At 39.6% G+C, this 23756-nt stretch overlaps 1 protein-coding gene across 5 annotated transcripts in view; it reads left to right on the plus strand.

Annotated features, from left to right (window-relative positions):
• Hdgfl3 (HDGF like 3) overlaps positions 1 to 23756 on the plus strand; it is a 48685-nt gene that overhangs the window by 20111 nt on the left and 4818 nt on the right. Inside the window, exons 2-6 of one of the 5 annotated variants that reach the window (XM_052712145.1) lie at positions 7227 to 7268; positions 7642 to 7718; positions 13197 to 13335; positions 13810 to 13965; positions 19349 to 19584. In XM_052712145.1, coding sequence (XP_052568105.1) covers positions 7227 to 7268; positions 7642 to 7718; positions 13197 to 13335; positions 13810 to 13965; positions 19349 to 19534 — 600 coding nt within the window. In that variant the 3' untranslated portion in view covers positions 19535 to 19584. Of the gene's footprint in view, positions 1 to 7226; positions 7269 to 7641; positions 7719 to 13196; positions 13336 to 13809; positions 14033 to 19348; positions 19585 to 23756 lie in introns of those variants that run through there. The other 4 variants (XM_052712146.1, XM_052712147.1, XM_052712149.1 and 1 more) reach the window with 4 other exon arrangements.

Genomic DNA, 23756 nt, shown 5'->3' on the forward strand with positions numbered 1-23756 from the left:
TAATGGTGGTCTGCTCAGAAAGTCTTTCCTCTTGCTGATGAGTTCAAGGATATTCCCTCCTTTCTCTTCTATCAGGTTCAGTGTATCTGATTTTATGTTGAGTTCTTTGATCCACTTGGAGTTAGTTTTGTACAGGGTGATAAGTATGGATCTACTTGGATTCTTCTACATGCAGCTGTCCAGTTTGATCAGCACCATTTGTTGAAGATGCTTTCTTTTGTTCAGAGTGTATTTCTGGCTGCTCTATCAAAAATCGGGTGTCCATAGGTGTGTGGATTTATGTGTGGTTCTTCAGTTCAGTTCCACTGATCAATGTGTCTGTTTTTGTGCCAGTACCATGCTGTTTTATTACCGTCGCTCTGTAGTAGATCTTGAAATTGGAGATTGTGAGACCTCCAGCATTATTATTCAGGATTGTTTTAGCTATCTTGGGTTTTTTGTGTTCCATATGAAGCAGAAAATTGTCCTTGCAATCTGTGAAGAATTGTGTTGGAGTTTTAATGGGGATGGCACTGAATCTGTAGATTGCTTTCAGTAGGATAGCCATTTTTACTATGTTAACCCTACCAGTCCATGAGACTAGGGCGTCTTTCCATCTTGTGCTATCTTCTTTAGTTTCTTTCTTCAGTGTTTTAAGGTTTTTATCATACACGTCTTTCACTTGCTTGGTTAGAGTTAACCCAAGATACTTTATATTCTTTGAGGCTATTGTGAAAGATATTTCCCTGATTTCTTTCTCAGTCCATTTGTCATTTGAATATAGGGCTACTGATTTTTTTCAGTTAATCTTGTATCCAGTCACTTTGCTGAAAGGTGTTTATCAGCTGTGGGAGTTCCCTGATAGAATTTTTAGGGTCATTCATGTATACTATCATATCACTTACAAATAAAGATACTTTGATTTCTTCCTTTCCAATTTGTATCCCCTTGCTCTCCTTCAATTGTCTTATTACTCTAGCTAAGTAAATATCAAGTATCATATTGAGTAAGTATGAAGAGAGTGGACAATCTTGTCTTGTTCCTGATTTTAGTTGAATTGTTTTGAGTTTTATCCCTAGCTCTGTAGCAGACCACCTGCTGAGTCTGCCCTTTCCCCCTGCCCCCATCTCCAGTGGGTCACACAGATCTTCCCCTCCTAAACTATCCCCATTGCTTTATTCCAGCCCCCAACTCCAGCAGGAGCCCACAGGAAGCAAGTAGGCTAACTGCAGATTTTCACCTCTCTGGAGCTCAGCTCCCCCAAAACCAATACCCCAGTCTTATCCCCAGCTCTGCAGCAGGCTACTTGCTGTGCCCTGCCCACACACACCACATATACAGTAGAATTAAGATTCTTTAAAATTCCAACCTTGTGTAGAATTGGAGGCTCTAAAAGCTGTCTTCAGTGGGAAAAGGTGTTCTATCTAGTCAGACGGGTTTCATGGGCTCTGTCCTTAGAAAGCTTGGCTAAAGGAATAGTCCTTGGCACATGTAGACCAAGAATAGTCCTTGGCACATGATAGGTTCTCTAACCATTCTTTAGTGAGAATTCCATGCCCTGTGCATTTCTTTTTTTAGACAGGTTTTGTACTGCTACAAAATATGAAATGCATCACCATTTTGTGTACCTGTGTTTGTGTTTTCATTTCAAAAGAAATGTAAATGTGTAGCACTACTTACTCTACCCTACAGAGGTAAGTTGGTAGACACAGTTCAGAATATACCCTTCTGATGTTTTATATTTAAACGAACACACTAACAGTTTTATGAGATTACCTTTTTTTTTCCCCAGTGTGTATCCACTTGATCTTGATAAATGACTAGCTTTTCAAGTACATAATAGATCATGACTTGGCCAGGCGGTGGTGGCGCACGCCTTTAATCCCAGCACTCGGGAGGCAGAGCCAGGCGGATCTCTGTGAGTTCGAGGCCAGCCTGGGCTACAGCGCGAGATCCAGGAAAGGCGCAAAGCTACACAGAGAAACCCTGTCTCGAAAAACCAAAAAAAAAAAAAAAAAAAAAAATAGATCATGACTATATGGTCTATGAGGGCTTACGGTAGTATATACTATTGAACATTTATTGAACCATTTCTACCTATCTTTATGGCCTTATGTTTCTTTGAGTTGGAGAGCTCCAGTGAACATTGGTTTCTTTATGGTTTCAGGCTCTTCCACAGGATAGACTGTTTGCTAACGGTAGAATTGTTAGACTGTGGTATATTTCTTAAATTTTATAATAAAAGGAATGGTACCAATTTCTTAAATATTTGTAGTAAGTTGCATTATTAGTATTTGTCTATGTTTTGTCCATTTCCCTGTACCCAGTTTCAGGCACATTTCTAGGTTAAGAAAATAATTCATTAAAACGACAAAAGTACCTAGCATTGTAGTTCATACCTATAATCCAAGCACTTGGGATGTTGAGGCAAGAAGATTGTTAAATTTAAGGCCAGAGTGAGACCCTGTCTCTAAATAAATAAGGAAAGCAATGGTAGAGAAAACATGAGAAATGTTTTTTGTAATCTGGGACTAAGAAAAGCCCTTAAGCAAGATCCAAACTCATAAGCCACAAAGGAAAATGATTAATAGTTTTAATAAACAAGTAATGATGTCTGCTGTACACAGCGACATGTCATGTAGTCCTAACTCATCAGGAGGCTGACATAGGAGAACGCAAGTTTGAGGCACCCCTATGAAACGTAGGAAGAACCTATACCAAACAAGATACTCTGCATCTGTGAGTAGGAGTGTGCATATGCCACAGCATGCAGAGAGGTCAGAGAACAACTTTCTGGAGTCAGCTGCCTCCTTCGATTTTGTGTTCCTGGAATGGAACTCAAATTCATGTTGCCAGGCTTGGGCAGCAAACAATTTTACCCTCTGAGCTATCTCCCAATATTTTGATTCTGTTTCTACCCCTTTTTCAGACACACGGCAGGCACATAGAGTTAGGATTCAGCTTAAAACTTCTTCCATTCAGGCATTGCTGTTTGCAGTGGGATTACAGTAGTGAGTAAAACAAAACTTTTCTCTAACAGATTATTTCAGTGTCAAGAGACAGATATGTACAGACATACATTCCTGTGTCAGAAAAGTGTTAAAGATGTTAAAAGAGAAAGGGGAAGAATGATAGGGAAGGAAGTAGTTTTTATGTAGGTTGTAAAGGAGTCTTTCTGATGAAGCCAAACAGAAATTTGAATGAAGTAAAAGAACTGAGCATGATCACTTCTAAGAGAAGACATCTTGCCCAGGGAGGAGCCTTAGTGTCTTTCCCTAGGCCCTGCCCCTTAGGACTTCTGACCCTTCACCACTTATCACCCTCAGCCACCAACTAGACTCTCAGAATGAATAAGCACACAAGTTATTCAAATTATTCACCACCATGTGGAATCCCTTGGTCTCCATGTCATGATTACATTACCTTCATGTTGGTGCGTTTTGATCACTAATTCATTCCCTACTGTATAGTTGTGGGATGGCTAAATACTGGGCAGATACGACAGGCAACAGATTATTAATTGCATTACTCAAAGCCTGGAGTGAAAAAAAGATACCATACACTACATAGGGTCAATGGTAGTTCTACTCAGAAACAGTGGACAATGTAAATGTTCATAGTTTCAGTAGGATCAGGTACCATGTGGTTACCGCAGGAGGATATGATATGTTTGGTTGTTAGAATAATTTCAGGGGTTGACAGGTAACTGAATACTGCTACTTGGGGATAGTAGGAGCTCTGCCTGATGTCTTCGATTGGAAAAGATTATTTGTATGAGGGCCGTATCCATAGGTACAAGTTGGGAGAGCTGTCAGTAGAGGCCCTCCCGATTATATCAGATGTTGTTGAATTTTCAAATCTTATCATTTAAGCTAGTTGTTTTCAATCTGTGGGTCACAACCCTCTTTAACAAGGGTCACATATCAGATATATTTACATTGCAACTAATAAAAGTAGCAAAGTTACAGTTATGAAGTAGCAATAAAAATAATTTTATGGTTGGGGGTCACAACAAATGAGGAACTATATTAAAAGGTCCTGGCAATAGGAAGGTTGAGAACCACTGCTGTAAGCCTAGTTAACATGTTAAACTCTGTACCAGCAACATCAGAGAAGATAGGAGCTTTTAGACATCTAAAAATAGTGAGATATTTAGAACACCACAATAGTGTTTCACATAAAGAATGATAACTTCAAAAGTGAGGATTTGGGGCTTTGTTTAAAAACAAACCTAAGGCTGACCAGTGAGCTCCTTGTTCAGTGTAAGGCCCTATCTCGAAGGAGTAAAATGGAGCACTAGAGGAAGACACCCATGGCCTCTTGACCTCTACACAGATATGCAGTTACACACAAAGAGAAAAGGTTGTGAGGAGCTAAGTGTGTAGAGCATGCTTATAGTCTCACACTCAGAAAGCTAGTCAAATGGATAGTGAGTTTGAAGCCAGTGTGAGACCAAAAAAAAAAAGTAAAAAAATCTCAGAATTGTAATTTGTTTACATTTTTCTTAATTTTAAACATGTAGCAGTAATACTAGCTTTTAAAATTACACAAGAAAACAAGCCCATCTTATTTTAATAACAAAACATCTGCTTATATCACACAATAGTGATTGTATTCAGCAGACGAATGCCTGTTTTATATCAAACCAGTCTGATCTGTTCCGTAATTCATTTTGACTACTGGAATTTGATTCTTATTTTTTAACTACTTGTGAGTTTCCAATTTCTGTAAGATTTTGTTTTCTAAAAGGCTACATATTTAATAGTACTTCCTTAAAGAATTAGGAAAACAAGCTTGCATTGATATATTTTTTCAGTCCGAATACAAAAGCCTAAAGATTTAGAGGACTTTCATGTTAATACAAACAGTACAGCTCATCTACAAGAACCACAAGAGGCTGACAAGTCTTACAGTGTGGGTCAAAATCACTTGAGGCTTCTTTAAACACTGATTCCTGGGGGCTATAGTCCTGGACTTTCTGTTGTCCAATAACTAAAAACATAGCCCATGCATGTGTTGACTAGCTCTAAGATTGTTTACAGTCGGCAGACTAATTTTGGAACATGTTATAATTAGAAAATCTGGTCATATATTTTTTTAATTTTCAGAAATAAACGAGGCAAAATTCTTCACACTGAAATGACTTGCTTTGATATTTTTGTTTGTTTGTTTGTTTTTGTTTTTCAAGATAGGGTTTCTTTCTGAAGCATTAGCTGTCCTGGAACCAACCCTGTAAACCAGGCTGGCCTCAAACTCACAGAGATCCACCAGCCTCTGCCTCCAAAGTGCTGAGATTAAAGACGTGTGTCACCACCACCCAGTCTCTATCATTAGGGGTTCAATTAAAACAGCAGCAATAAATAAATACAATAAATTTTCTATTTATATAATGGTAATTATAGTCCTCGGATATAAAGGTTTTCTTTTGCAAATTATGACAACAAAAAGGAAGTTGAAAAGGGAAAATTTTTCTCCTTTAATACCAGACCTCACACTTAGATGTTTACAGTTTCCTATTCCTTCCTAGTCTCTGTCTATGAAAATACATACATATAATTGTAATCAATGATGAACATAAAGTTTTTGTTTTTTCTTAACAAGTCATGAGGGGTTTTTTTCCATTATGATATGTTAGATATTTTACCATACAACAACAAAGATTGATAACCACTATGTGTCATACCTACATCAGTGAATTAGTTTGTGGGTGAGTGCTGAAAGTCCAAACGGCATGTCAGCAGTTCTGGTGAGGGTCCCTTCCCTTCCTCACCTCATGGTGAATGGTAGCGTAATGGTAGAAATGTGTCACGAGGGAACTACTTCATAGAAAGATAGGAATTGGCGAGTAATTTAGGAGGTGGGCTCTGGCTTTTATAAGAATGAACTCAGGGATCCTATGAGAACTACCTTATGTAATCTCTTCCCAGGACAACCTCCCAGTAGCTTCCAATAGAGGTCTTACTGCTTCTTCTCATCCCTACACTGGGGAGCCAAGCTTCCAACAGATGAGCTATTGAAGGATATTCTCAGACCGTATTTAAGCAATAGTGTTAGGGATAAAATTTTACATATGATACAGCTCCTACAGGGGCTAGGGAAATGACTGTTGGTAGGGAAACATGAGAGCCTGAGTTCAGATCCTAGTGGAGTAGAAACAGGCAGATCCCTGAAGCTCACTGGCTGTCCAACCTAGTGGAATCAATAAGCTTCAGGTTCAGAGAGAGACCATGTTTCAAAAATGAAAGGCGAAAAGCAATTGAAGAAGGGTACCTGATGTCTGCCTCGGCCCTCCACATGCAGGCACACATACAAACAAGATACAGCCCCTAGAAAGTTTCATAGGCTTATGGTAATAATAACTGTCTTATCATTTATTTATTGAGCACCTGGCGTTAGGGATTCTAAACTGCCTTTCATTTGACAGTCACAGTAACAATGTGTGTGTGTCATGTGAAGAGATGAAGAAACTACAGTTGAGTAATTAGCCCAAGATCACATAGCCATTAGTGACAGAGTCATGACTTGTAGCCATATCTAGCTTCCAGAGAAAAGCGTGGCCAACCGGTAGATTTACCATGTTAATCTTCAATTTCAGAGTCCCTCATTTGTGAATGCAGAAGTTGAAATGTTCAGGGTAAAATTAGAAAGCTGTATTGTAACTAGAAACCATTTCTAGATAAGCATTTTGGGAAATTGCTGATGACTTCTTGTAGCTTATTTTGTTAACAAAATATTGTAAACAAATATTCATTTTTGTAATTGAACAATATATATCTCTGAAAAACTGGGAAGTTCAGCCATCAGAGAAGACTGAAAGAAAAGAGCATGCTGGTGCTTGTCTGTAATTCCAGCACTCAGGAGGCAAAGGCTAGAGGACTACAAGTTGCCAGACAGCCTGGGCTACAGTGAGTTTCAGGCCAGCCTGAGTTACAGTGTGAAACCCTGTCTCAACAACAGAGTTAAAAATGGCGTGCTTATAAATAAGTCCGTCTAGTTTCATGTTGTTGAGTCGTGCTATGAGGAGAAGAGGAACCATTTCTTGAAATAGTCTAAGGAATTTTGACCTTATCCTCTCCGAAGTTTTCAACCTCAGCAGTACATAGGAACTGGTAGATCTTGGGAAGAGCTGACTTCTCTTTATTTTTAAAAATGCCAGAAATGGTTCAGATGCATACATAGTGATACATGCAACAAAAAGCTATAGAATGTGGAACATGGAAGTGAAATAATAAATGTGTATTTTTAAGGCTTACGTGGATGGAGATACAAACTCAGCATGGTCCAGACCAGTGAGTGCATAATAATGCATTATTAGTTCTCATAACTCCTATGTTGAAATGTATGCTAGGGATATGTGTTTATCATTGCTTTTAAAAGTACAGCTTTTGTTTCTCTGTTGTTTATTTCACTAGAACAGATTTCCAGGAGTTGAGTCAAAAGAAATTAATAGTTTGGCCTCAATAAATTATTGTAATGGATAACAATTTACAGTTTTAAGTAGGACCAAATAGGATGTTCAGAATAATTTTGCTAGGTTTAAGAAAAAAAAAAACTTAGAATTTTTATTACACTAATGTTATTTTATAATTGGAAATAAATTATCAAAACAATGTTTATATTGTGTTTACAGCATTATTTCATAACTGAATTTATCTTTAATAGATTGACGAACTCCCAGAGGGAGCTGTGAAGCCTCCAGCCAACAAGTATCCTATCTTCTTTTTTGGTACCCATGAAACGTAAGTTAACAAAATAGCTTTAAGTTTCAACCTCTCTAATTTGACTCCACTAGATTACATACTTATCCATGATCTATACTACTCCACTAGATTACATACTTATCCATGATCTATACTACTCCACTAGATTACATACTTATCCATGATCTATACTATTTTATATGTTGTTAGTCATTATATCCACTTCTAAAGTAACCAAACTTTTTTTTATTATTGTAAGGTATATTAGTTATTTTTGCATGTTGTAACAAAGTAAAACACAACAGAAGCAACTTTAGGAAGATACGTTTATTTTGCTTCATGGCTTCAGTTCATCACAGCAGAGTCTGTGTCAGCAAGAATATTTGGTTATAGAGATTTTTGTTGTTGTTGTTATTGTTGTTTGTTTTTGTTTTTCGAGACAGAGTTTCTCCGTGTAGTTTTGGTACCTTTCCTGGATCTTGCTCTGTAGACTAGGCTGGCCTTGAACTCACAGAGATCCACCTAGCTCTGCCTCTCGAGTGCTGGGATTAAAGGCGTGCACGCCACTGCCGCCCATCTGGTTGTAGGTTTTTGCAGGGTGGACTAGGACATGTAGAAAAGACAAGCCAGGGGCAGAGATGGGTATAGCTTAAAAGGTGTGTTTCTAACGACCTATCATTTCAGGCCTCACCTCATAAGACTCCACAACTTCCCAAATTAGCATCACCATCTGGGAACTAAATGTTCGAACATATGAGCAGAGGAGAGGGGGCATTTCAAATTCAAACCATAAAATAAGTTGTTATTCATAGAAGTCTTGATTACTGAAAACACATCTTTGCTTTGAATGCCGTTTCTGTTTCTATTTTAAATATTGGTTATCAACCCAAGGTCTCCTTTCAGGACACTTGTAAAGTCCTAGAGTGGTTGACTTAGCACTCCCAGTAACCCCTTTTGGAACTCTATAGATGTCCCCTTTAGAGAAGCTTCTTCCACTCATTTTTTATAGGACAAAGTTATGTTCTCTCAAGCTCTTTCAACTTTAGACCTAAAACAAATATACTGCCATTTTAAGGTTTCCTAATTACATTTGTTAATATATAGATTCAAGTAATATAGACATTTATTTTCTTCTTTTACAATAATACAGAAGTGGGCACAGGTCAAGTAGAGAGACAGATTGCTCTAAGAACTCAGCACCCTCTCTCAGACCCCACCATTCCTTGATGTGTTACTCTTGTGTGCTTTTGTTTGTGAGAACCTCACTCTGTAGACCAGCCTGACTTTGAGCTCACAGAGATCCCCCTGCTTCTGCCTCCTGAGTACTGGGAGTAAAGTCATTTGCCTTCACGAAGACCCAGCTTGTTTGCATATTTTTAAATATTAACATGCTTCAGTTGTACATGTGCATCTTCTACGGAGAGGGGAGGAGAGAAGAAGAGTGAAAAACAAGGATGCCTTGGAAGGAAATGGCAAGAAAGGCCCCTAGATGACTTCTGCTTGCTTTCGTTCCGTTGTCAAGAGTTTGCTCATGGAGTCACACACAGCAATGCGGAAGCTGGGAAATGGTCTCCAGCTGGGCAGTTCTAAAGTATGGGGAAGTGATCTGTTAATGAAAAAAGAGGAGAGTGACACTGGGGGGCAATTGGTAGCCTTGCCACACTCTGACTGTGTCATTTATTTTCATTTAAATGTTACAGAGTTTGGCATGAATCTTAGCTTGCTATTTCTCCCGTTCTAACTTCACTTCATTCTGATCTCGAAAGCACCACAATAAAGGCCTGAAGACAGATTTATTTTCTTATGTTAGAAATAGTGTATATCTTTCAGGAAATAATATTTTGTAAGGGCTTTTTGGTATTGTTTTGAGTTTAGTTTGTTGTTGGTCTGTGTGTGTGTGTGTGTGTGTGTGTGTGTGTGTGTGTGTGTTTTGCTGGACTAGCTGCAAGTCCTCAAGGAGGCAAGAAGCTAAACACAAGTCCTATTTTCATCAAATAAACACTGTATATATGCCTTTTCTTGGGCTACTAGAAAGCTTAGAAGTAAATGTGTTACCTATAAATACATAATGCTTTGTGATATGTATTTTATTTATCTCACTCCTGACATTATTTTATGTGCATACCATTGTTCTGATTTTTCCTTAGAATAACCTATTCCAAATTATCTGGTTGCATTTTTGGGCCAAGGCAGAAGTTAATTTAAAAAAAAAAAACCACACTTCTACTGTATGCACCATTTACTAAAATTATGTGTTTACTTTTATTCCCTTGGGAAGTATTTGTTTTTTAAGGCATTCTGTAAGTCACTGGAAGTAGAAAGGTGCCCTTAAAGATCTACCAGCTGGCAATACAAACTTTAGGCAGCTTAACCCACACTTATTTCCTGTACATAGATCAATGACTGAAGAAAATCAAAAGCCAGAGTAATAACTCTTGTCAACTTTCCTTGAAAGTCAACTAGCCATATGCAGTGTCCATTTTTTCTCATGTTTATGTTGTTCATCAAATAAGACTTCAACCCATCCCTCAAAAATTTTATTTTGGTTTTGTGTTTTGAGCATTTTCATTTCCCCTCCCCCCAACTCTTCCTGGACCCACACCTTCTTCTCTACTCATTTAACTTTGTGTCTTTTCTTTTTAAACCACCAAGACCAATTTGTACTGCCCAAATAGTCTTGGATGTGTGGTGTCTTAGTTAGGTTTTCTATTGCTGTGACGAGACACCATGACCATGACAACTCTTATAAAGGAAAACTTTTAATTGGAGTGGCTTACATTTTCAGAGGTTTAGTCCATTTTCATCATGGTGTGTGACATGGTGGTGTGCAGGCAGACAGAATGCTGGAGAAATAACCAAGTGTCCTACATCTTGACTTGAAGGCAACAGGGTGTGGTCTGAAACACTGGGTGTGGCTTGAGCATATATGAGACCTCAAGGCCCGCCTCCACAGGGACATACTTCCTCCAACAAGGCCATACCTACTCCAAAAATGCCACACCCCCTAATAGTGCCACTCCCTTTGGAGGCCATGTTCTTTAAAACCACCGCATGTGGTCTTCCTGGAGTATGGTTGACTACCAGGTCTATACTCTTAGATAAAACTGTCTTTCCTTCTCCCTTATAGACAGGGTTTTACCTAGCCCGGAATGGGCTCAAACTCCTGCCTCCACCTCCCATGTGCTTTATAGGTGTGTACCAACACATTTAGTATAAATAGATTTGTTAGTTTATTTTTATTCAGCTGGATAGTGTGAGAGATCATTGCTATACCCAGTCAGAAAATGGAGTTTATGAATGGAGTTAACATGTTGACTGAAAGGTTTCAGTATCATCTTTGGCTGATTTCTAAATTTCTGTCTCCAGCTCATAGTTTTCTTTAATCTCCAGAGTGATCTTTCCAGCTCCCTACTTGATATCTTCTTTTGAATGTCTTAACTAGGACTTAAGTTTTTATACCTAACAATGAGCTCTACCCCAACTCTTTTCCTTCAAAAGAAAAATCATAACATTTCAGTAAATAACAGCTCCAGCTTTCTTATTTCTCATTCTGAAACCTTATAGATAACCTCAAATCCAGTTTCCATCAAAATTTCTTGCCTGAGAATAAGTTCTGGATTTGATATTTCTTCACCACCTATGCTCTGGCTCAAGCTGCCACCACTCCTTTATTTCGATAGCCTTCTATGACTTCTTGCTCACATCCTAGTAGCTAACCTTCACTTGGTTTCCGACATAACAGCCAGATGATGATACTGACATATTTCAGAACCTGTCATGGCTTCCCATATTACTTAATACCTTTGCAGTGTGCTCCAAGGCCCTCAGTGATCCGTCACTAACCTGTAACCTTACCCATACTGCTCTACTGTTACTGATTTCACTCCAGCTGCACTGGCCTCTTTGGTGTTTCTCAGACACATAATTCTTTCCCAAGTAACAGCACAGATGGCTCCTCCACCTCCTTTCCTTAGATGTTCCCTTTCTGGAGATGTCTTCCCCAATTTTTATAGCTACAATTGTAGAAGTCATCCCTAGTCTATCCCTCTGGGATGGCTAGTTTAATTGTCAACTCGACCCAGTCTAGACTCCCAGGGAAAGAGTTTCCATGAGAGATTATCTAGACTTAAGTTGTCTGTGAGGGGTTTTCTTAATTGGTTATTTGAGATAGAAAGACCCACCCACTGTGAGAGCACCATTCCCTAAGATGGACTTTATGCGTGTAGTGAGTTGAGCGTCAGTGTGCATGCATTGATTCATTAGCACCATTCCCTAAGATGGACTATATGCGTGTAGTGAGCTGAGCGTCAGTGTGCATGCATTGATTCATTAGCACCATTCCCTAAGATGGACTATATGCGTGTAGTGAGCTGAGCGTCAGTGTGCATGCATTGATTCATTAGCACCATTCCCTAAGATGGACTATATGCGTGTAGTGAGTTGAGCGTCAGTGTGCATGCATTGATTCATTGCTCTCTGCTCTTGACTATGGATGTGATGTGTCTAGCTGCTTCAGATTCCTTGACTTCCCTACAGTGATAGATAATAACCTCAACTGTAAGCCAAATAAACCCTTCCTTCCTAAGTTGCTTTGTCAGGATGTTTTATCACAGCAACAGGAAAATAAACTGAGATACCATCCCTCTTTGAATACAAGAAATATGTGTTTCATTTACCATCTTAAGTTCTACTGCCAGCACTGCTGTTAGCACCTGTGCTTCCTGAAGGCGGCAATGGCTGTGCCTTACTCTCTGAAATTCTCAATACCCTTGCAGCAACGCCTGACACGGTGTAGGTGTTTAACTGGTATTTGTTAAATTAATAGGTACATAGACTTTAATTTGAAATGTCTCAAGGATGTCAGCCAAAGTGAGCCTCAGTAGTCTCACACACTAGATTAAGATCACAAATAATGATGCTAAAGATTCTGTTTAGAGTGCCCCAGTCTGTTAGCTACAGAATTTAACTACTTTTTAATGCTTACAATTAATTTAGTTAAGAGAGATTTAAATTAGATACGATTCTATTTTCTTTGCTACTTCTGGGTTGTTCTCTCCCCCTTTTACTCAATTTACAGAAGTAATACTGGCTAACTATTCTAAAGAACTGTACGGAATTAAATCATTTAAATTCCTATTCTAACCCCACAAACCCTTACCTACAGTAAGATTAACATAAATACTAGTTTGAAATGGTAACTGAAGCAATCAAAGTAAATAGCTCTAGTTCCACCTGTGTAACTAGAAATCAGTTTTAAACAACTCATATTGGTAATATTAATGTAAAGTCAAATTGGACAGCCCAGAGTTGCTGGCTTTATATACTCAGATATCCATTTTTATTGCTTTGAAATATGTTTCTAAAACATCTTGTGATATGTGCTTAACCCACTGGGTTTATATATACTTTAAATATGTTTATTGTAATGTGCTCTGACATCATATTTGATCCTGATATTTAAAATACCTTGTATTTGAAAGTCAGCATATCAGTTCTATTTCTGATCTATCTCTGCAGTGCATTTCTAGGTCCTAAAGACCTTTTCCCATATAAGGAATACAAAGACAAGTTTGGAAAGTCAAACAAACGGAAAGGATTTAATGAAGGATTATGGGAAATTGAAAATAACCCAGGAGTGAAATTTACTGGGTACCAGGTAATAGTTTGCATCACAGTCTCTTGTTGTACTCTTATCCCTTGCTTTTAACTCTTGTGCATCTTTGTAAAATGTCCTTCATGCTAGTACTTGCCTTCCATTCATTTGAAGGCAGAGTTCTTCTTTGGCTCTAGCAGCAGTTTTTTATTAAGTACCAACTCCTGCCCGGAAGAGTCTGAGTTAAGTGGCCGTTGAAAAATTGACTTTGACAGCCATTTGGTTCATTAATTGAATCAGGATTTCACATGCTACTGAGGTTAGCTTCTAATTCTTGGCTACAAGCAACCCTCCTACCTCAGCCTCCCGAGTAGCTGGAATTAGAGGTGTGTGCCACTATGCCTGGCTGTCATAGTCCTTTATTTTGAAAATGTTAAAAGCAGGCCAAAGTCTTTGAAATTTAAACAGAGTGATTGTTTCCACAGTTTGTGTTCTTGTTCTTTTTCAAAATGTAATTGGCTGATTTTTTTTCCTTAGACAATTCAGCAACAGAGCTCTTCAGAGACTGAGGGAGAAGGTGGGAATACTGCAGATGCGAGCAGTGAGGAAGAAGGAGACAGAGTGGAAGATGGAAAAGGCAAAAGGAAGAATGAGAAAGGAGGCTCCAAACGGAAAAAGTCCTACACTTCAAAGGTCACTGAAAACCTCCCTCCCGCTGCTAATGTTCCATACTCACTAAAGGCTGAAGATTGGGTGGGAGGTATAGTTCCTTGGCAAAGTGCTTGTCTAAAGCATGTGATTCAGCCCTGCCCTCCACCCCACCCCACCCCACCCCCACACACACTACAAACTTTAGAGGCAGTCATATACCAGAGAGAAAGGCAGAAAGCCTGAGGTGTTAGGGGAGTCACTCCTGACTCTTCAAGGCTGTACCCTGAAAGTACTACATGCTTAGTTGAAGGAGGAAGGCTAAGCATACAGGTAAGCTGCTCCAGACACTGAGTTGAACTGGGTGTGCAGGAGTGAGGAAATCCGACTCCATAAAAAGGGAGAGGGGTACAATAAACAAGTAAATAATAAATAAATGTAGATTGTGAAAGGAGTTAAGAAGGAAGTGAATGAGATCAAGAAAACCCAGAGTTGGGAAGCGAAGGTGAAGTTTCTGCTAAGACTTGAGAGAAGGGTGTGGGAGGGAGCCGCGTGTGGCAGAAGGAGAGGAACAGCAGAACTGAGAAGGTATAGTTCCTTAGCAAAGTGCTTGCCTGGAACATCTGACTGCACCTGACTCGGCACAGGTAGACAGGTCAGTGCTACACAGTGCAGACTTGTAAGCTGTATAATTGAGTTTGGGTTTTATTCCGAATGTAGCAGCAATGACATGATGGCAGATTTACGAATGGAAAGACTGGGTTTGTTATACAGTATTTTAGATATGCAGTCAGAAAAACCTTGAGATTTATGAAAACTTTTTGTCTTTTAGAAACTGAAAGCAAGATAAATGGATCCTTGACGACCTAAGATTGGTTCAGGATTCAGTAGAGTCTGTCACATGATTGAGTACTTGAAAGTATTCTATTTCAATTCTTGTATTTATTGGCTGTATATACTCTCAGAGACACCTGAGAAAACAAGTACCAAGAGCTTCTCAGACTATTAGGATTTTACTTTGGTAGTTGTTAAAATCCACCTACTAACATATAGGTGAAAGTGTGTCCATTCATTGTTATTTCCTATGTACCTAGTTGTATTATTCACTATACACCCTTATTGATTGCTAACATGCTTGCGAGGGCCGAAGCGATGGTTCAGTAGGTAAAATGCTTACTGCACACACATGAGAACCAAGTTTCGATAACCTGGCAGCCACCTGAAGTCTGGGCCATGTGTCTGTAACCCCTGAGCCGGCAGGATAGGTGAGACAGGATGGTCCCTTGAAGGGGCTTGCTAATCAGCCTGTCTGGCCCAATCAGGGAACTCCGGGTTCAGTAAGAGACCCTACCTAAAAATATAAGGTAGATTCAGGACCTTTGAGGCCATTCATGTTCCATATACACACAGGAAGCACTACATGAATGCAGTGGGTGTTAAATTAAAAAAAGGCACAAAAGCACTTGGAGGGGGAAATAGTGGGAGGGAAAGAGGAGGAGGAGTTGGACACATGTGCACACACATACACACATGTAACACAATAAGCAAACAAAAATGATTGCCTTTGATGGGGCTAAAGTTTACAAATGATTAAAAAAATATGAATTTCCCCTCTCAGACTGTTTCTTCCATTGCCGTTATTTTTAAGCTGAATTTCTGTTAGCATTTGGGTTTCACTTAATCATTCATTTGAGTTATTTTTACTTAATTGATTGATTGTATGGAATGTGTGTGTAACCCTAAATTATATGAAAGCTACATAAGGCTTCAGACACTTTTCACAGTGGACATGTTCCCTTGCCATGTCACTATTTCGTTGCATGTTTCAGAGATCAACAGGACCGAGACTCAGAGTTAGGATAGAGTCAACACTTTACAGCAGGGAAGGTGAGGGCTGAAGTGTGTCTGGTTAAAGGATTGTTTAATTTTAATTCAATAGAATGAACTAGTAAGAACTGTGTTGATTTTTTACCGTTGCTGGCTTTGCACCATGTTAGGAAGTCAACTCAAGTCCTTGTGCATATGAGGCACCTATTCTACCACCTGAGCTACTTCCCAGCCCAGAATTCTAACTTTGTATAGACATTTGTGTGTTGGAGTGGGCTGTGTGTATTTATTTGTTTGTTTCCTTGTAGAGGGTCTATCTCTGTAATCCAGACTAGCCTGAAACTCAATTTATATGCCAGACTAGACTTGAACTCATGGTATTCTTCCTGCCTCAAACTCCCAAAAGATTTGATTACAGGTATGAGCCAAAAAGCCCAGTCAGACTGTAGCTTTTTTTTTTTTTTTTTTGGTTTTTTGGTTTTTTGGTTTTTTTTCAAGATAGGGTTTCTCTGTGTAGCTTTGCGCCTTTCCTGGAACTCGCTTTGGAGACCAGGCTGGCCTCGAACTCACAGAGATCCGCCTGGCTCTGCCTCCCGAGTGCTGGGATTAAAGGCGTGCGCCACCACCGCCCGGCCAGACTGTAGCTTTTTACTGTTAATGTCACATAGTGGGTCTCAGACTTTCTGTGTATCAGAGTCCTGTGAAATGCTGTTGGCATGCCTTAAGGCCCCCAGAACTGCTGTTTCAGAACTTTAGGAAAGAGTGGGGGATCTAGTTTATAAGCCTGCTCATGGAAATGATACTTGGAGAACTACTTTCTACTATAACCCTGCTACTCTCTGGATTCCCAGTGTTTTCTTGGTGTTGAATATAGTGAATGTCTCTTAAGTTGAGTAGTCTGCCTTTGCACTTGAAAACCTTCTGTAACATCCCAGTCAGGTAAAGGGATTATCTCACATCTCCTCTATTTACCGAATTTCATTGGCCTGTGAGTGGAAAAAACTCAATAATCAAAATAAGAAGCCAAAGTACAGCAGATCTGAGGAAAATTATGTATCTTTTAACAGCAAGTATATAGCTGATTCATGTTAAGGAATCGCTAGCGGATACTGGAAAAGTGTAGATTAAAAGTACTCTATATGCAAAGGATCTACAGTTAAGGCTTATCAGATCCTTACAACAAATTAAACTAGAAAAGAAGCTAAAAGAGCAAGAATTTTATATAAAAAAAAGCAACTATTTGGCATAAAACCAATTCAGTACCATACTGATAAAATATAATAAACACCATTTTAAAAGAAACTTAGAGGAGTAATGATCTGAAGAGCTTTACAGAGTTAGTTTGGCACCCAGATTTCCTGCTGAGATACTAAATATCATCACTCATTAGTAGAAATCGAGTAGTGCCCTGGTTCCCATTGGTATGAGACTTGGTATTTGTGTCATGCCCTCCACAGGCATTTTATGTATATTAGGATACTGTACAGGAGGGTGAATGTCTGTAACCCCAGCCCTCCCCTCGGGAGATAGAAGGATCACAAGCTCCTCTGTCACAAGTATCAGGTCAGGGCTATTATTTGAGGATAACTGGTTAATGCAGTTAGCACATTTCAAATGATACATAATGTCTACTAAAATGAAAAAGTTACTTTTATACTGTCATATGTCATTAACTGAACATGCTCCAAACTTTGTAAATAAATCTGTTTTTAATCTAAAAGGTAAAAATGATAACATTTTAAACTAACGTTTTGAGTGTGATTGGTAGTTTTAATCAAGTAAAATAGAAGCAGTCTAATTATGTGTTCTGTTATGTAACTAGAATATCTTTCTCTTTGTATTTTAAGTGTGTGTGTGTGTGTGTGTGTGTGTGTGTGTGTGTGTGTGTGTGTGTGTATTGCCTGCAGACAACAGAATGGGACATTGGGTTCCCTGGAACTGGAGTTAATGAATGGTTGTTAGCCACCATATCAGTGCTGGGAACTCAACCCAGATCCTCTGCAAGTAAGCTCTTTTAACCACTGAGCCATCTCACCAGCCAATCTCTGCATTTAAAGAAGTAGATTATGTGTGTAAGAGGCTGGAGAGATGGCTCAGAAGTTAAAAGCACTTATTGTCCTCGTAGAGAGCCAGACACACACACACACACACACACACACACACACACACACACACACACACACACACAAATAAAATAAAATAATTTTTAAGAACTGATTTATGAGGGGGCTCCAGTTTGCAAATTCATTACTGGAAGGCCAAGAAAAATGATTTGGTTTAGTCGACTTACCTTAGTTTTTGTTTTTAAAGTACTTGAAGATTGATTAAAAAATATTTCCCCTCTCCCCTTTTTCCTTTTTTCCTAGAGAAACTGCTTTATGTACTCCAGGTTGGTCTCAAGCTCGTTATGTAGGCCAGTGACGTCCTTGAGCTTGTCATCATCCTCCTTCCTCTATCTCCCGAGGGGAGGACTGGGATTACAGACATTCACCCTCCTGTTCAGTATATATAGTTTGGGGGAGCAAACCCAGGGTCTCCTGCATGCTAGTCAGGCACTCCTAACTGAGCTACAATCCCAGCCCTTACAACTTCTTAAGAGAAATATGGATTTAATAGATAGAAGGGCAAGCTGGTCAAGTCCCAAATATGTTAAAAGGACTGCATGTGAACAAACAGCTTAGCTTTTGTGTTTTCTGCCTAGTGGTCATTGTTTATTATTTATATGCTTGGAATTAAACTTGTTTTTTACTTTAAAAAAAAACCCTAAGAGCAGTCATCATGAGACTCAGTTGGTGACGGCACTTGCCACCAAGCCTGATGACCTGAGTTAGACTCAGGAACCACATGATGGAAGGAGATGTTCTCTGACTTCCACACATGCCATGGTAGGTGCATGCACTCATACAAATACATACTCATGCACAATAAGTACATCTAGTTCTAAAAAATTCAAAAGTCTTTTAAAAGGAAATGTTAAAAATGATACATTTCACCATTATAAATAAGACACACAACTGAAGCCATCTTTTTCTAACTTTAGTACTATTCTGCCAAGCAACTTTTGTTGCAAACTATAATTTGATTTCAAATGCAAGATAACAAAGACAATGGACTGGTTCGTCAGTATACTCTTGGTGTTTAAGTAATTACCCATAGTTTAAAGATTAAATTGCTTGTGTCATGCTGCGATACAGAAGCTTTGTCAGGGTCTTTCTGTGTATGTCCCTAGCCAAACAGCTGCAGAGACATTCTACCTTGAATGCCATGTGTTGTCTTGGAAAGTTCACCTCGATTCTCCGGAACTTGGTTTCTGTTACTATAACGTGACTTTCAGTTCTGAAAGTCTCCTAAGGTTGTAGGTACTCACCTAGTTGTATTTAGTCATGCTGTGGGTATCTGTATAGTCCAGTTTTTAATATCATACTTCTTGCAAGAAGTAAAATGACCTAGCCCAGCCTTAGCACACTGAGTGTGTTCCCTGTATGTGCTACATCGAGCACATAGACTACATGCAAACCAGCTCCTTGTGCCCTCTTTCCTTACAGTTGTGCAGTTGGAGCCCTGCTTCTGACTCTAATCTCTGACTTGTCTAAATGTTTAGAAGTCTTCTAAACAGTCCCGGAGATCTCCCGGAGATGAGGATGAGAAAGACTGCAAAGAAGAGGAAAACAAAAGCAGCTCGGAGGGCGGGGACGCCGGCAGTGACACCAGGAACGTGACTTCAGACTTGCAGAAAGCCGGGGAAGGGGTGAGGACGGCTGATGGCTTCCTTATCCCCGTCACCTAGACGACTTCCCTCGGGAAGTCAGCATTCACAGAGCCCGAGTGAGTGGTCAGGTAACGGTTAGTCCGAGGACAGAGGAGAGCCATGTGGACATGATACCTCCCTGGGAAATTGGAGCTCTGAATATTTATTATTTTTCAAACTACTTTAGAAACTTCTGAGTATTTTAAAGTAGTTTGCAAATTATTGAAATTTAACAGTTCTGTTTCTTTCATCACAAAGTCAATGGCATATGCAAAATATAATACTAGTATTCAAGCTATATTTCAGTACTGATACTGAAAAGACCTACAGAAACAGGTTTCCTTCCTGACTCTTGCTAACTTCTGTTGACTAGCATTAGAGGCAGGGCCGCCTTTGTAGAAGTGGTAGTAAAGGTGGTCATTTGTGCACCTGGGCATTTCCCATCTCTTTTTTTCTCTGTAGACCAGTTGTGTTCAGCTGAGACTTGAGCGGTGCACACTAGCCTTACAGGATTGACTGGCAGCCTGCAGTTGATTGAATGAGTGAATGAGTGGTGAAAGCTGGGAAGCGCACTGCTGTCCTCTCTTAGCTGACTCTATAGCTCTTCTTCCGCTCTCACAGTCCTGGCTGCCTCTCAGCCTCTCCTCTCTTCATCTAGTCAGCTGGCATTACTCTGGAGGACGCTTTGCAGCTCTTCTCTCACTCCTGTCGCTCAGGTAGCCTGCCCCAACCTCCTCCTTCTCCTCCTCCTCCTCCTCCTCCTCCTCCTCCTCCTCCTCCTCCTCCCCCTCCTCTTCCCTTTCCACTCAGTTTTTGAGACAGGGTCTTGTGTGCACCCCACTCTGGCCTAGTACTCACTGTGTAGCTCAGGCTGGCCTCAAACTCATGGCCTCGTGCCTCAGCCTCCTGAATACTGGGTCTGCAGGGTGCATCCCCACACTTGGCCTGCCACCCTCTCTTGCAGCGTTTAATGCCATTAGGCACTTTCTCCTCCTTACTCTTCTTACCAGTCACCATTCTCTTCTGCTTCCCCTGTCTCCTAGAGCTCTCCTTCATCAGTCTATCATGGTATGCTTCCTTAAAAGTTCCCACATTCACCGGACATGGTGGCGCTTGCCTCTGACCCCAGCACTCTCTGGCCCCTGAATTTGAGGCAGCCTGGTCTACATAGTGAGTTCCAGGACAGCCAGGGGGCTACAGTGAGAAACCCTGTCTCACAAAACAGAACAAACGAACAAAAGTTCCTATTTCCATCTTTATCAACATTGTTCAGTTTGGCTTGTTTATGAATATTTTTTAATGATGACTTTACTCACTACTGTGTTTTTAAGGTTCATTCATTTGGTTATATATAGCAGCAGATTTGATTTTTTTAATTAAAAAAAGTTATTAATTGGGGTGGGGGATGTCACAGCTTGCTGTGGTGCATGTATGGAGGTTCCAGGACAACTTTCAAGAATCCATACTCTCACATGAATCCTGGGGATCCAGCTCAGATCTTGGATACCTTTACTAACCAAGCCATCTTGGCAGCCCTTATTCCTTTTTCAGTGCTGTATAATTGTCAGTTTATATAGCATATATAATGGAATGTGAATATGCCACAATTTATATGTATATTCAGTCTGCTGTTAATGGATATTTGGGCTGTTTCCAGTTTTGAGTAGTTTAGAACTATATTGCTGTAAGCATTTTGTCTGCTAGTGTGCATGCTCAAGTTTTCTTAGTATGCAACTAGAACTGAAGATGCTGAAGTACAAGTTTATGGCTTTCAGTTGGACCAAGTCACTTTCGGGAGGAGTCGCCCAGTTTATGCTCAGACCGACAGTGCCAATAGTGTGTTAAAGCCCCAAAGTTATCTTGGTGTCATCTGACTTGGATTTTTGACAACATATTGCTCTAAAATAATCATTGCAGCATGAATTTATAATGCAGTATGATCAGTGAGAAGCTTCTTTTTATGTGTGTCAACTGGCCATGTTTCTTCTCCACGATACACATTTCCAGGGTTTTGCCTATTTTCCCACTAGGCTTTTTTCTTACTCATTTATAGGACTTTGCTTACGCTGTACAATACTGTTTAATGTTTCTGTCCTATCAGTTCACTTTCTTTTGCTTTAAAACAATACTTTCTTTTATGTAGTTGGCTGTTTACTCTCTTTGTGTGGTTAGTATTTTCTGTCTTGAAGCATAACTCTTTTAGACATCTTACTGGAATCATCTGTCACAGAGTATGAGTCTCGGCCTGGATTCACTCATGTGCCTTTGGTCAGTGAGCCTTGAAATGAATAGTAGCTCTCTAATGAGTCATGATATTTCATTTGTTTGTTTTTTTTTTTTTTGGTTTTTCGAGACAAAGCCAACAACCTCATAGCAAACTTATTTTTAAATATGCAGTAGTCACGAGCTGGGATAGAATGTCAAAGGACCTTTTTTCTTGGTGCACAGTCTTCAAGAATGGTTCAATAGATGAAGTATCAAAGGAAACTATGAGATGAGTACACATCATGAGAGAGTATTAGACCCAGATACAGAGAAATGGGTCCCTGGGAGGAGAGCTCATGAAAAAGTCTTGTGTAGTCACTTCTGTTTTCCAAGGAAACAGGGTCATCACTTGAGGGGGTGCAGGAAAAATTGTTGAAGTTCCAAAAGAGAGGAAGAGGTTTAAAATAGTCACTTAGAAGACTAGGAGAGTGAATGGACTTGAGAAATGAAGGTGATTGTTAAGACAGCAGGACCCACTTGGGGTTTGTGGGCATGAATTTGAAGTAAGCAGTGGGAGCGACTGTGTTTGCTCCAGGCAGATTGAGCTGTGCGGGCACACAGAGGGCAGAGAATTGAATTCAGCTGGACTACAGTACAGGAGGTTGAGGACAGGGAGCTCAGTCTGCGGGAAAGGGAGGGGATATAGAATCCAAAGGATGTTAATTTGTTAATTGGATCTTTTTAATGTTCAGTTTTTGCAGTTTCTCATACATTCTAGATACTAACCTCCGGGAAATGCATACTTGGCCAAGATTTTTTCCCACTCTGGGGTTCCGCCCACCTTCCTGAGCTCTTCCTTCACTTTGTAGTTTCCTATGATCCTGTCCATCAGTCCTTGGGACGATTTCTCACGCTGTTAACGCCTTCAGAAAGTCGTTGCTGTGTCTCAAAATACTTTGCCTATGTTTTCCTTCACTTTTTTTAGGTTAAAGAAAGTGTTGAGAATTTCAGACATATGTATAATGTGTTTTGATCAAACACACTTCCTATTTCTTCCCCTCCAGTTCCTCCCCTTTTCCTTAACACCACTTTCTCCTCTCAACCGTATGTGCTTTTTTTCTCTAACATTTTCAAATTACTAGGTCTTACATAAAAATCTTTGATCCAGTTTTGAATTTATTTTTATAAAGGGTGAGATACAGATTTAGTTTCATTCTCCTACAGGTGTATATCCAGTTTTCCTAGAACTATTTATTGAAAAGGCAGTTTCCTCCTAATATATGTTTTGACAGAAATAAAGATTGGGTGGCTGTGATGTGGTGGCTTTATTTCCAGGTCCTCTGTCTTCTATCTATTCCATTGGACTTCATGTCTGTTTCGGTGCTGGGACCACACCGTTTGTGTGGCTCTGCAGGATAATCGGAGATTAGGCCTTTTGATCCTGCCAGCACTGTTCTTTCTGTTTGGAATCACTGTGGCTAGTGGAGGTCCTTTGCATTTCCAGCTGTATTTTAGGATTGTGTTTTGTAATTCATTGAACAGTGTTGTTGGTGTTTGGGTGGGAATTGTATTGATATGTATATCACTTTCAGTAATGTAACCATTTTCACAATACTGATTCTGCCAGTCCATGAGCTTAGAACCCTTCCATCTCCTGGTTTCCAATTTCTTTCTTCGGTGTCTTTAAGTTGTCATTGTGAAGGTCTCACACCTCCTTGCTTAGAGTTATTTCTGGGCATTTTACTTTTCCTAGTGCTATTACAAATAAATAAGATGGTTTTCTCTGATTCTCCACAAACTCTTTATCAGTGTATAACAAGTTTTCTGATTTGGGTATGTTGTTTTTGCATCCTGCTAATTAATGTTTATCTGGTCTAAGGATTTTCTAGTGAAACCTTTGAGATTTTTAAGTATAGGATTGTCAGGTGCATATAGGGATGATTTCTTTCTTCCCTGTTTGTAGCTCTTTCATTTCTTATCTTGTAAAGAGTAGTGTCCTAAAAAGGTACTTGCATTAGGAATCTGTCTGGTTTCATTCTGTTCCTGTGATAAAAAC

The sequence above is a fragment of the Peromyscus californicus genome, unplaced genomic scaffold (assembly GCF_007827085.1).
Source record: "Peromyscus californicus insignis strain IS unplaced genomic scaffold, ASM782708v3 Scaffold_4__1_contigs__length_199733344, whole genome shotgun sequence".
Taxonomy (NCBI): domain Eukaryota; kingdom Metazoa; phylum Chordata; class Mammalia; order Rodentia; family Cricetidae; genus Peromyscus; species Peromyscus californicus.